Source organism: Phacochoerus africanus, chromosome 11 (genome assembly GCF_016906955.1).
Source record: "Phacochoerus africanus isolate WHEZ1 chromosome 11, ROS_Pafr_v1, whole genome shotgun sequence".
NCBI classification, from domain to species: Eukaryota; Metazoa; Chordata; class Mammalia; order Artiodactyla; family Suidae; genus Phacochoerus; species Phacochoerus africanus.
The window spans coordinates 25,349,009-25,363,217 of NC_062554.1; the positions used below are offsets into that span (position 1 = coordinate 25,349,009).

General features: G+C 38.2%; 1 protein-coding gene across 4 annotated transcripts in view; it reads right to left on the minus strand.

Moving 5' to 3' along the window:
• Positions 1-3,508: 3,508 nt before the first annotated feature.
• SLC36A4 (solute carrier family 36 member 4) overlaps positions 3,509-14,209 on the minus strand; it is a 49,590-nt gene continuing 38,889 nt past the window's right edge. For all 4 annotated transcript variants that reach the window (XM_047751966.1, XM_047751967.1, XM_047751969.1 and 1 more), the window contains 2 exons: positions 12,231-12,400; positions 3,509-4,907 (listed from right to left, as the gene is read on the minus strand). In XM_047751966.1, coding sequence (XP_047607922.1) covers positions 4,597-4,907; positions 12,231-12,400 — 481 coding nt within the window. In that variant the 3' untranslated portion in view covers positions 3,509-4,596. The remainder of the gene's footprint in view (positions 4,908-12,230; positions 12,401-14,209) is intronic.

The following is a 14,209-nucleotide window of genomic DNA, read 5'->3' on the forward strand; positions in this document are numbered from 1 at the left end:
GACAAGGAATTAACCACAAATACTGGTTAAAATGTTATTATGACAATATTATACCAGTGCCCTTTTCAGCTGGTGACATTTGTCAGTGTCATTTAACCTTATAAAAGACATATTTTAAATGTAAAAAGGCATTTTGCAAGCAAAATAATATTTTATTGAAAATTCAGAAGTTACACTACTTTGAAACATCTTTTCATATTATAAAGAAAAATAAGTTAAAATAAAAAGATTTGCCTCAAGTGCACTGATATGTAGTTTTTGCTCAAACAAAAAACATCATTTTGAAAAACAAAAATCCACAGCTTAATTTATTCATGGTACAAACATGTATTTTCCCTATTTGTTATCAAGAAAACTCCAATGGAATAACTTTCAGAGTGATCTTTCAACACATCATCTTTCTGGAACCAACTTAAATGATAAATCAGTATCAGTACTTAATACACATAAATTACTGGAGTGTGGGTTTATGTGTGTGCCTAAGAATTAGGTAATTTTGACATAAAATTTAAAGAATGAGAGTGACTTGTCATTTCATTTTATTGGAGGGCAATAAACAGCATTTCTTTCTTTCTTTTTTTTTTTTTTTGGTCTTTTTAGGGCCACACCTGCTGCATATGGAGGGTCCCAGGCCAAGGGTCGAATTGGAGCTGGAGCTGTTGGCCTACACCACAGCCATAGCAACTCGGGATCCGAGCTGCGTCTGCAACCTAAAACACCACCTGTGGCAACACTGGATCATTAACCCACTGAGCAAGGCCAGGGATGGAACCGGAACCCACATGCTCATGGATCCTAGTCGGGTTCATTACCACTGAACCACAGTAGGAACTCCTAAACAGCATTTCTAAAGCATGTTTTCTTATCTCCTAGGTCAAAACCACTTTCAGAAAGATGTTTAATCTCCTGAGCACTAGTGGCATAAATAAGATTACTCACGGTTAAACATACTGACAAAGGGTTAACAATTACAGTCAGCCACCTAATATTAAGAAGTATCTTGCTTTGTCTTTTAGATCAAAGTCTCTCAAATTTTCTTACGAAGGGGAAGTTCGTTGAGCCCCAAAGATCAAAATACTCATTTAAAAAAAATCATAGTATCAATGGTGTATATTTTTACCAAATTATTTTCTCAACAGAAAATATTCTTTGAGCCACTGGTATCATTTAAATAATTTTATTTATTATTTTCATTAGTTTTATTATGTATCTTCTCCCTTTTAAATAAAGAAAGAGGAGGGAACATGTTATTAGTTAAAAAAAAAAAAAAAAGGTACTACTCAGATGCTGTACTGCCATCTCTGGCATGTCAGTCCCAGAAGATTCGCCCCAGGTATGCTAGAGAAAGCCTGTGCTCTGCCACAGGCGGACAGGACATCCATGGGGAACTTCCATGAGCATCCTAACTGATGTCTGTGCAGTACTTTGAAGTCAGAGAGCTAGTCTGTAACTATGTCGAAAATACTGAGTGAAATTGGGCCACACGAAGGCATGTACAACATGCACACTGCATATACAATGCTAATAAGAATGTTGAGTTAACCTAGACAAGAGGCAGAAATTGTTTTAATAAAGGAGAATCTGGGGAGAACAGAATCAAAATATAATGTGGCTTTTGCTAATATAGCACTTTTTCATTTGGTAACACCATACAAATTGGTCTTTAACTAAGACAAAACTAGTTCTTATTTAACTTCAATTATGGAGAAATCTGGCCGTGTGGGGAAATGAAGACCCTCTGATTAAAAAATTAAAAATATCAAAGAGCCAGTGTTTGACAAGTTGACTCTGAAGCTGGAGAAATCCTTCTGGCTGTCAGAGAACAGGGATGACTGACATAGCCCAGAGCTCATCAGAGGAATCAAAGCTCCCCTTCTCCTCCCCCACACCTGCAGATGGAAATACGCTTAGGCACCTGAATAGCTTTCAGAGAACAGGGAACTTGACTGTAGTGGCTGGTGAAATGCTGGTCATGGACCAAATGTAACAGATACAACAGCTGACAGGTGCAATCATTCTCATTTTTCCAGGCCCCCAAATAAAATCCACAGCTGGTTTAATTGAAATATCTTCTCTGAGAATCTTTAGAAAATGTTATGACACACATTAAAACTAAATTTTCAGGGAAAAAATACTGCCTGACTTTTTTGCAAATAAAATACATCAAGAATCTTAAATAAATAAGGGTGCATTTTTATATCTACATAGTGTTTCTTTTTCTTTTTTAGCTTTTGAGGGCCGCACCTGCGGCACACGGAAGTTTCCAGGCTAGGGGTTGAATTGGAGCTCCAGCTGCCTGCCACAGCCATGCAGGATCTGAGCCATGTCTGCAACCTACACCACTGCTCATGGCAACGTCAGATCCTTAACCCACTGAGTGAGGCCAGGGATCAAACCCGCATCCTCATGGATCCTAGTCGGGTTCATTAACCAACTGAGCCATGAAGGGAACTCCCACATAGTGTTTCTTATTAATCATTAAAACTACTCTTTCCCTTCTTAGCTGCTCTTTCTTTCTGGATTTAACTTTTCTCTTGAATATTTAAAGTATTGATAATTTAGTGAAATGAATCCTTGGATGTCTATTCAGCACTCACTGAATAAGGAAGTCTGGTTGATAATGGACTCAACTTTTGGGCACTGGATTTAAAATTTATATATTGCTATGATCAACCATTTGAAACGTCACTGAATTTGATAAATTCCATAAAGAGAATAAACAAAGGCAAAAGTTTAAAAATAAAATTTCACACAGACTAGAAATATTACCTGAAGACAGCTGACAAAAACCTAGCAGTGCCTTCTAATAAATAATGATTTTCAAGTCACTTTCTACCAAGTTATACATTAAAAAAAAACCCACCTAATTTACTTGGATTCGATATGACATTAGTCCAACGACAATTACTTTTCTTTTAACTTCTTCCATGTTCCCCCACATGACTAAAGTCTCAACATAACTGACTGAGATAAAAAGTGTCACAATTATTATTGGTGATATTTAATGCATATGTTTTAAAAAAGTTTTGATTCTTATGAATTTGTACCAAAATAAAGCTTCTGATATATTTTTAGGATTGTATTTGATGACTCGTCAATGATGTAAGCAACAAAAATACTTAGATAACATTTACATATAAAAATATAGCCTATATACACTACATATGCTATGTTCTAATGTTACAAATTAGAGTATCACCAACCTGACTAAAAAGTTCAATGAGTTTTAAAGTATGAATTTTTTTTTTTAAATCAGGATTCTTAAACTTAACCATTTTCATCTTTCATGCCCACTGAGATAGTTTTGGTTAATAACTGACCTTGGAGAATATGGAGAATAGATGGTCTTCCCTGGAAGAAGCCTGGAGTGTCTCTGTTGAGCAAAAAGTTTATTATTGTCTCCATTTTTCCCAGACCTGAATCTCTTGCTTTTATTTTGCCCCTTCAGGCCAACAGAAGGCCAGGATAAGGAAAGCCACAAGGCCGGAAAGAGTGCACAGATCATGTATTATGTCAGATCTTATTTTATTTTATTTTTTTTTTTGCCAATAGGGAAGGGAAGGTGGTGCCTACAAACTTAGAGAAGAAGAAACAGGAGAGCTTGAGCCACACACAGGAGAGCTGGGCACCCGCTACCAGCCAGCAGTTACACCAGCAAGGCTCAAAAAGCAGCGCTTCGTTCCCACCTTGAGACTCACATGGCTTTTGAGAGTTCCCTGACTTCCTGTTCAGGTCATATATACTCATCAAAGATCACGACCTTCCAAGTATTTAAAATGTAATTAGAATAAACTCCAAAGTTAAACTGAACATAGTTTATTCTTTTTCTAGGATGTGATGTGAACGATAAAAAAATCCTGGGAATCAAAAGATGAGATTCGCTTGATCTCAGGGCTGAGTGGTCTAAACCACTGTGGGCATTGATTTTTCTCAGGCAAAAAGAAAGCGGGGGGGGGAACTTGTATTGGATAAAGTCTCTTTCAAATTTGTCAGGCTAAGTCGGAATCTTGCATAGGGCCTCCTGGTTTTCATTATGAAGATCAGCTACCGTGACAGAATAGTACAAAAATAATGCTGGTTGGGGGATTTTCTGATGTTTACATTATGGCTAATGAGAGTTTTCTCAACTCCCAAGGTTTATTTGGCTCTCTAATAAAAACATAATTGAGATCTTTTTACATTATACAAAGTATACTTTGACATTCACTGGCACGGTCAGATTTTCGTTACCTATATGCTTCTTTCGTGTTCTTACTGGTGAAACCCTGTTTTCTCAACTGGGTGGCAAAAAAGTAGCACGAGGGTAAAAGTAAGAATCTTGGTTAAAGTATTTCTGATTGAATGAAGAATAACAGAGGTATTTTCATTCTTTAATTTTTTCATTTTTCAAAACTAACTTTTCCCAAATTGCTGCTAATACTTAAAAACCAAGAATCTGTCATAGTTTATCAAAACTGGAAAAGAATTATAACTTACTGCCAAAATAAATAGAAAACAGTTTGGTTCTCGGTTTCAGTAAATAGCAGTGTATTCGACTAGCTATTTTAATCAATTCCAGACGAGACAAAATGTAGAAGGCTCCTAATTCTGCTTTTGCTATTTCAAACCAGATATAAAGCATGATGTTGAATTCAAGCTTAAAGAGGAACTCTGTGGAGTGCCAGCGGTAACTCTGGGAGTCGGATAGAGAATTTCTTCCACAGTTACATATGTACCTAACAAGAAACCAACAACCCCAGTGAATGCGATAGAAATATTTTTCAGGATCATCCATATATTGTAGTGCTCCTTAGAAAATGTCAGGATTTCAACCAAGGGCGGTAGGATCAGGGCCAACGTGCTGCTGCTCACGGCTCCAACAAAGGAAATCACAATGTCTAAACGAGGAATCAGAATCGCTCCGGCACCTAGGAAATAAACATACCAAATTTTCTCATGTAAATATTTTATACTGATGTGAACACTAACTGTAGATGTTTTTAGAATACATTCAAATTAATTAATGCAAGTAGGTACTGCTAAACTACTGCTTGTGGAAGAATCTGTCATATTTTGTTCTTAGTTAAAAAAGAAAACAAAGAAAGAAACCAAAACAGCAGGTTCTGTTTCTCGGACTTTGACTACCAACCAAGTTTATAACGTAAACAACTTTTAATTTTTTACTATGAAATTCTCTGTGAAGAAGGCATTTTCATTCCTCTGCCGTACAGCTCATTCTACAATGCACAACATCTGTGGTGGTGTGATATGAATAAATCATTAAATAAATGAGAGAGAAGAGACCTATTCCTTATGCTAGGATTCCAGTGAACCAAAAGAGAAAAAACAATGCAAACACAAAGGCATTATTAAGCAAATGCCAAAGTAGTAACTGTTGCAGGGAAAGTCAATGAAGGATGCTAAAATCAGTGGGCAAAAACTACGAGAACAGGATGTTCATATAGTTTCAAAATACCTCCCTACAAGATATGTATTCATTATAAAGGGAAAAAGAGCAGCTTTACAGCGGAGACATCTGACAGACACCACCTTAGCCAAGTGATAAAAGTTAAAATCATCAGTAATAAGACACTGATATCATGAGCTGATGCAATGAGAAGTGCAAAGTATCACCTGTGGAATTCTAAAAAATGCTTAACTTCAATCTAATCATAAGAAAGCATCACCCAAATCCAAACTGAAGGAAATTCTACAAAATTACTGACACTTTAAAGACATCAAGGTAAAGAAAGATAGGAACTGTCAAGACTGGAGGAGACTAACTAGATATGACAACTAAATTCAAGTATGGTTCCTGATCAGAAAAAGGTATTAGTGGGAAAACTGGCAAAATCAGAATATGGTCTATAGATTAGTTAGTAGCACTGTATATTGGACTGTTAATTTCCTGGTTTTGTTTTTGTTTTTTGTCTTTTTGTCTTTTCTAGGGCCGCACCCGTGGCACATGGAGGTTTCCAGGCTAGGGGTCAAATTGGAGCTACAGCCGCCTGCCTACACCACAGCCACAACAACATGGGATCTGAGCCGCATCTGCGGCCTACACCACAGCTCGAGGGAACGCCGGATCCTTAACCCACTGAGTGAGGCCAGGGATCGAACCGCAACCTCATGGTTCCTAGTCGGATTCATTAACCACTGAGCCACGACGGGAACTCCCAATTTCCTGGTTTTAATAATTGTATTGTGGTATATAAGTTGTTAACACTAGAGGAAAATGAATAAAGCATTTATAGTTAATTCTACTGTTTGTTGGTTTTTTTTTCTTTTTCTTTCTTTGGCTGTGCCTGTGACATGTGGAAGTTCCTGGGCCAGGGATCGAATCACACTCCAGCAGCAACTCAGGCCGCTACAGTGACACCGGATATGTGACCTGCTGTGCTACAAGGGGATTCTCTAATTCTACTTTCTTCGACAACTTTTCTAAGTTATTTAAGTTATTTCAAAATAAAAAGTTAAAAAAAGAATGCATAATTATGTCAACAGGATTTTATTCCAAGCTATTGACAAGTTTTCATCTGGCCCTTTCTTGATCTTATCTGTATCTTACCAAAAGGTATCAGCAGAAGGTTTGCCAAAATCGGCTCCCATTCTTTCTCCAAATTATCCTTAAGTGGTTCATTGCATGATCCATCAAGGGTTGGAGCTGCCAGCAAATAACAACCGAGTTTGCTCACAAGCAAACTGTGACAATACACGACCACTGCCAGCAATGGTGGCCACATCACCACCGTTCTGGCTGGGAGGACTCTATGCATGTGTCGGCTTGCCTTTACCTGTCTTCAAAAACTACCAGTCTTCTCTCTAATCCTGGTTCCACCTCTCTTTTATTTCTAAGTTTACATCCTTTGGCATCTCTCAGCTCTAGCCTCTTTGTCCCTTACTGAACTTTCTGTGGTATATATACAATTTAATTTGCACTCTCTGTAATTAAGTCTTGCAGGCTGCTGGCTTCTCTACGTCTTACTTTTTAGTTCATGTTTTTTTCCCCTCCTCGATTCTCTTTGTGGCTCTCAATGTTTTTCAGGAGGATGTGGGATTAATTAGGAACCACCACATTTCTTAGGGCCACACATTATTATTTACCATTTTTATTTCAAATTAGTATGAAAGCTAAGACTCTAAAAATTATCTTGAAATTATAAAACTAGCCTCACACCTACAAAACTGAAGTATAATAAAAACTTCCTAAATAACAACTGACACTGAAGAAGCTGGAAGTCTAAACTGGAAATACTTTTAAAGTGGAGTCTGTTTAATGGATGCATGCTACATCCCTTTAACATTTCTTTTGAGGGAACTACAAATAAATTATAACTCTCAAATACAATTATAACCTTTCAAAATTCATAGACTATATCTATTTTGTGAAGACATGATTCACCTACCTATAGGAGGTGGCGATATTTATTTATTTATCACCGCACCTATGGCATATGGAAGTTCCTGGGCCAGGGACTGAATCTGAGCTGCAGCTGCAACCTGAGCTACAGGTGCAGCAATGCCAGATCCTTTTACCCACTGTTCAGGGCCAAGGATCGAACCTGCACCTCTGAAGCCACCCAAGCTGCTGCTGTTGGATTCTTAACACACTGTGCCATGGTGGGAACTCCTAGTAGCTGGTAGTATTTAAAAGTACAACCAGAAAATCATGCCACCTGAAGAGCTTTTCATTTTGGAATCCAGTTTTCCTCCTGTTTTTCAATAATCCACGGTGTTAGTAACAAATCAAGTGAAATGCTGGAAAACCATGTGGAGGAACAATATAGTATTTTAGAACTTATTCATTCAGACTAGAATTCTATTTACCAACCACTTTTAAATCATGAAATTTATCACCTGGATAAAGTCATTCTTTAAATATTACATAACCAATAGATATTTGCTAGTAAAGATGGCTTGAAATGTTATCTGATGATGTTATTATCAAGAAAATATACATACATTTTAGGCAAATCCAAGATAGAAGAACTCAGAATCACACAAAAATAGTTACATCAAAGGATAGCTTGGGATAAGGACAGTTTGTTCATTACAAATATTCACTACAGGATTACTGTAAATAGGTTGTCCCATATCATTTACAGACAGTTATTATGAAAAGATCTATTAAGTACTAATTAAGTTTATTCAGTATTGGGAATTCCCATTGTGGCTCAGCAGAAACGAATCTGACTAGCATCCATGAGGACCCAGGTTTGATCCCCGGACTTGCTCAGTGGGTTAAGGATCCAGCATTGCCATGAGCTGTGGTGCAGGTCACAGATGCGGCTCGGATCCCTCGTTGCTATGGCTGTGGTGTAGGTCTGCAGCTGTAGCTCTGATTCGACCCCTAGCCTGGGAACCTCCATATGCTGCGGGTGTGGCTCTAAAAAGCAAAAAAAAAAAAAAAAGTATATCTAGTGTTTCCCAAAACTATATTACAGGGAAAAAGAATGTATCCTTAAGGCGCAAAGTTTCCTCTAATGTGGGGAAAAAAGAAAACACCTATGCAAGTACATTTTTTTACATTTAAAGGGTGAAAGCAGACATATCAAAGAAAAAAAAATGATTGATATTATCACATCAACAAAACTGGAGGAAATACTCTATCATGTAAATTTTAATTATACAAATAGTGAATGGTCTTCTCCATATACCTACTGACTCTAAGACAAAATATTAGGATACTGAATAATACTTTTTCTCACCTGCAGTGACAGTTAAATGAATTTTTAGTGTGTCTTCTTACTATTCTACAAACTACTGAAGATTTATGCTTTATTTTTTTTTATTTTTATTTATTTTTATTTTTTATTTTTTATTATTTATTTTTTGTCTTGTTGTTGTTGTTGTTGTTGCTATTTCTTGGGCCGCTCCCGCGGCATATGGAGGTTCCCAGGCTAGGGGTTGAATCGGAGCCGCAGCCACCGGCCTACGCCAGAGCCACAGCAACGCGGGATCCGAGCCGCGTCTGCAACCTACACCACAGCTCACGGCAACGCCGGATCGTTAACCCACTGAGCAAGGGCAGGAACTGAACCCGAAACCTCATGGTTCCTAGTCGGATTCGTTAACCACTGCGCCACGACGGGAACTCCGATTTATGCTTTATGTAGTTAAAATTTTCTTAAAGCGAAAAGCATACTCTCAAATCCAAGAACTTTTCAAAGTAGAAATAGTATAAGGATCAATGAAGGAGGCAATAACAGAAATAAGCAATATTTAACATATTCTACAGATTCAATTGAAACATGGACTCAAAATACTGGCCTCGAATCAAGATTTTAATAGCTTTTCTACAGGTTTGCTTTTAAAACAGAAGGCATTTATGGTAGTCCATGGGGCCTCTGGCCAGTTTCTATCCACCCTTCTCCCTCACCTGTGTGATGCCTCTCTAGCAAGTAAGTGCCTACAGGGAACAAGCAGGAAGAGACTGACTCAACCTTCTCAATCATCATACTATGAGATGATGATTCCAATGCTACATGGGGACTTGGACATCATCAATATAATCCAAGCTGGTAAGTCTACTACTTTGAAGAACTATACACACAGGTGGATTGAGTGCTTGGGAAGGATTATGGAATGCTGAAAGATACTCAGTTTCCATGCAAACCTAGCTGAGCCTCTGCTCTCACTGCTGGTGTTGCACAGCTTGCTCTATGGACACCGTGAGGTCCCATCAGCTCTCCCATGCTCATCAGTAAAGAGCTTGCCACAGAACCTTCTCAAGTGCTTTGGAGAGCGGATACTACATAGTCCTGCCATGAGTATCAGTTGGCTTTTGCTTTAATCTGGAAGGATGTGACAAAGACTTAAATGAAGTTCAGTGTCCAATGATGTGTCTCAATGAAGCAGGAGGGACCATGGCATGGTTTGTGTTTTCTTTGTCCAAAGCATGCTGTAAACATAGCTCTCACATATGGCTAAGTAGGTTTAACTACCTTTAACTTAAAGAAGCAGCAGAGTAAAAGCTGCAGTTCTCTGTGTCATGAACTCAGCTCTTGAGGAAAAACCCTGGTTTCTGGGAATTAACTCATGGTAGCAGGTGTATAGTATGCTCTGTACCTTAGTACACAGGTAGCTCAACATAATAATAGCAGCCAATGTGCAGAAATGGATGAAGTTACTAAAATTCAGTAACTAATTTTAAAAACAGATACTTTCAGAATAGAATCATCTTACATCTATTGATAAAAGGACTTTGATAAGTGTCAAAATGCCAATCAAATCAATGTGTGAAAAATAATTCCCAAACGTTTTAAAATAACTTTTTCCTCCTGAATGTTTCATTAGTCATCAGAGGATGGGCTTATTGACTTTATTCCTCAATGTGATTTCTCTTATTATGTTGGGAAATTGATGTACTTCATTGAACTGATTACTTTGAAAGACAAGTTTTATCTACTTTTCCCAGCTTTGCTTTTTCTTTGAACAAAATGTAATACACCTAATTCTTTAAATCTTGGCATAAGCTCCACCTCAAGCTGTTCAATACAATTCAGAGTTGCCCAGAATTTCCAGCTCTACCATTCTCTAACTCTGAGTGAGCCAACATGGTTGTCAGTATCATCCACAGACTTTCCAAAGCTGGTTGTTCCCCCGAACATCTGTAACTATGTCCTTGGTATCATTCCAGGCAATCCTGTTAGTTAGTTCATTATTGCAGTCTTCTTTCCATTTGTGGTTATAATAAAGTGGCGACAATAAGGATAACTTCCAGCTACTTTGTTAATAATTTTGAATGTCTTCTCTTCATTCCATAGTTGAGGAAAGAGGGGCTCAAGGATGGTATGTAACTTACTTGAAGACACCAGCAAGGGAGTTCCCGTTGTGGCTCAGGAGAAACAAATACAACTTAGTATCCATGAGGACACAGGTTCCATCCCTGGTCTCGCTCAGTGGGCTTAGTGGGTTAAGGATCTGGAATTGCTGTGAGCTGCAGTGTAGGTCACAGACACGGCTTGGATCTTGTGTTGCTGTGGCTGTGGTGTAGGCTGGCAGCTGCAGCTTCAATTTGACCCCTAGCCTTGGAACCTCGCTATACCTCGAGTGTGGCCCTAAAAAGACCAAAAAAAAAAAAAGAAAAAAAGAAAGAAAGAAAAAGATACCAGCAAGTAAGTGGTAGGCCTGAGTTTGAAACAGTGTGACTCTGAAACCATGTTCCTTACACTTCACCAAACTCAAACTCCCTCTCCCCAAGTCTCCGTTATTTTTTTTTCCCCTGTTTTTTGCTTTTTAGGCCCACACCCTTGGCATATGGAAGTTCCCAGGCTAGGGGTCGAATCGGAGCTACAGCTGCCAGCCCACACCACAGCCACAGCAATTCGGGATCTGAGCCACATCTGCGACCTACACCACAGCTCATGGCAACACTAGATCCTTAACCCACTGAGGGAAGTCAGGGATCAAACCCGCATCCTCATGGTTATTAGTTGGATTGTTTCCGCTGCGCCACAATGGGAACTCCCACAAGTCTCTATTATTAATTATACCTGGTGGAGGTATTTTATAATGTGAAACTTTAATGAGAGGTTATATGCATTCCTACAAATAATAAGTAAAATAAGCCACTGAAACTATCAAAGACCAAAACTAAACAAAACCTATTCTAACAGGTAGTTATGGAGAGTTAAACTGTTAAGTATACACAAATTAGCAGATACAAAAAACCTGAGGAAAATTAGAAAATCAAAGTAAAACGTGTATCAACAATATGTCTCATGCATCTGATTTAAATATATTTATATTTCGATCATGAGTGATATAATTTCCAAAGTAATAATTTGATTAGTTGTTTTAAGTGTGATAGGATCTGGTTTGTGTTTTCTTTTATAGCAGTAGGATAACAGAATTTTAAACCAAAACGTATCCCAGCTAGGTTAACAAAATTGTTCTAAAAATACAAAAAAAGAAGGAGTTCTCGTTGTGGCTCAGTGGTTAACAAACCCAACTAGGAACCATGAGGTTGTGGGTTCAATCCCTGGCCTTGCTCAGTGGGTTAAGGATCTGGTGTTGCCATGAGCTGTGGTGTAGGTTGCAAACTCTGCGCGGATCTGGCATTGCTGTGGCTGTGGTGTAGACCGGAAGCTGTGGCTCTCATTTGACCCCTAGCCTGAGAACCTCCAAATGCTGCAGGTGCAGCCCTAAAAAGAGAAAAAAAAATACAAAAAAACCCCATTTTAATTAGCTTTATTATAAGAAATTCAACAATAAAAACCATTATGGTATAAATATGTAGGGATACTTACAAGTAATGGTTACCAAGAAGGACCTTATTGCAAATTCACAGAGTTGCTTCCATTTAGCATGAAATTTGGATGTGATCACAGGAATAATTATCTCTGCTGGAACATAGAACTGAATCGAGTATGTCACAAAGATGCCGAAGGAATACAGAATTTTCACTGATTGATATAACCTGTTAAAAAATTCGAAATTTAGTCATTCTCTTATTTCCAGCTTTACTGAGGTATAACGATAGAGACAATTGTAATATATTTAAAGTGTACAACGTGATGATTCGCTCCATGTATACGATGTGAAAGGATTCCCACGATAGTTAAATAACTTTTTTTTTTTTTTTTACTGTTTTGGTGAAAACACTCTGATTCTACTCTCTCAGCACATTTAAATTATACAAAACAGTATCATCAACCATAGTCACCATGTTATACGTTATAGCCTCAGACCTTCTTCATTTTGTAACAGAAATTTTGTACCCCTTTACCAAACTCTCCTCTTTTCCCCTATCTGCCAGCCCCCGACAACTGCCAATCTATTCTCTGTATACTTGAGTTTGACTTTTTTTCCAGATCCTGCATATAAATGATACCATGCAGTGTATGTCTTTCTCTGCCTGGCTTATTTTACTTACCATAACATCTGCCAGGTTCATGCATGTTGTTGACTTAATATGAATCTAGCTTTCTTTTTAATGTCAAGATAGACAAGAAATCCAACACAAACGTAGGCCAGTATCTTATTAAATGCTTGTTTTTTAAAAAAAATCCAGCTGATATATATTTAAATTTTAGATGATAGATGGACAATGCATTTTTTGGCCATGCCCACAGCATGCACAAGTTCTGGGGCCAGGGATCGAACCCACGCCACAACTGCAATCTGAGCCATAGCAATCACAACACCAGATCTCTTACTCACTATGCCACCAAAGGAACTCCTAGATGGACAGTACATTTTGACAAGCCTAGAAAGCTTGAATGTGGCATGCAAAGGTTTGGGAAATATTGTTGGAAAGACTTCATTTTAGACTAAGCCAATGTTCTGAAGGTTAGGCTGAGCCCCCTGAAGAGCAAAAGTCTTCTCGACTTTCTTTTAAAAAACCGAGCATATTGTATGTCTTTGAGGTCTTAATGATCTATGTATAGAAGGAAATCTTCATATTGAAATCTGAGTTATTGTTCTCCTGACCTGCAAAATGTTGGTAGCTATGCCTTTAGTTGCAGAAATGTTATCATTCCTAAATCCAAAAGGAGGGCTGCGAAATGTTTCAACATGGAAAGATCTTTACATCATAGATGAATTCTTCCCTATGTTAAAGTTATATTCATAAGGGAAGTAAGGTTGTTGCATTGGGTGGTGGATGTTAGGTCCAAGTAAACTTCTCTTTTGGAGGCCCAGGGCGGCACAGTCATTTTCAATTTGATAAAAGATTTCTACCCTAGAAAAAGCCTCCTGTCAAACCTTAACATGCATGTCTTGATAAAGATTTTGGTAACCTTCCTTCTGTCGGGTAAGAGAAGACTTTTTAAATATTGGTTAATGATACGGAGAGAAAATGCAGACTCAGAGGAACAATATAGATCCTACTCCCCTGGGTTATCGATTATAAAATTATGTGCTGTATATTTTGAAATTTTGACTATTTACCAACAATAAAAAGAAAAACTCAAACGTCCTTGTATTCTTTAAGAAATAAACTGGGGAGGCGGCAATGGCTCAGATATTCTGCAGCATTAGGGGTGGCACTGAACACGATGGACACAAATGCCCCTTTAGCAGAAACGCCAATGACGCCGCAATCTCCCCACTGCGGAAAAGCTCTAAGCCCCACCTCAGGGGCCTCTGCTCAGGGAAGACTGTGTCTTTTCAGGAAAAAGTGTAATCACTTCTTTTTTTTTCTTTTGATGACCGTACCTGAGGCATATGGAAGTCCCCAGGCTAGGGCTGGAATCAGAGCTACAGCTACCGGCCTCCACCACAGCCA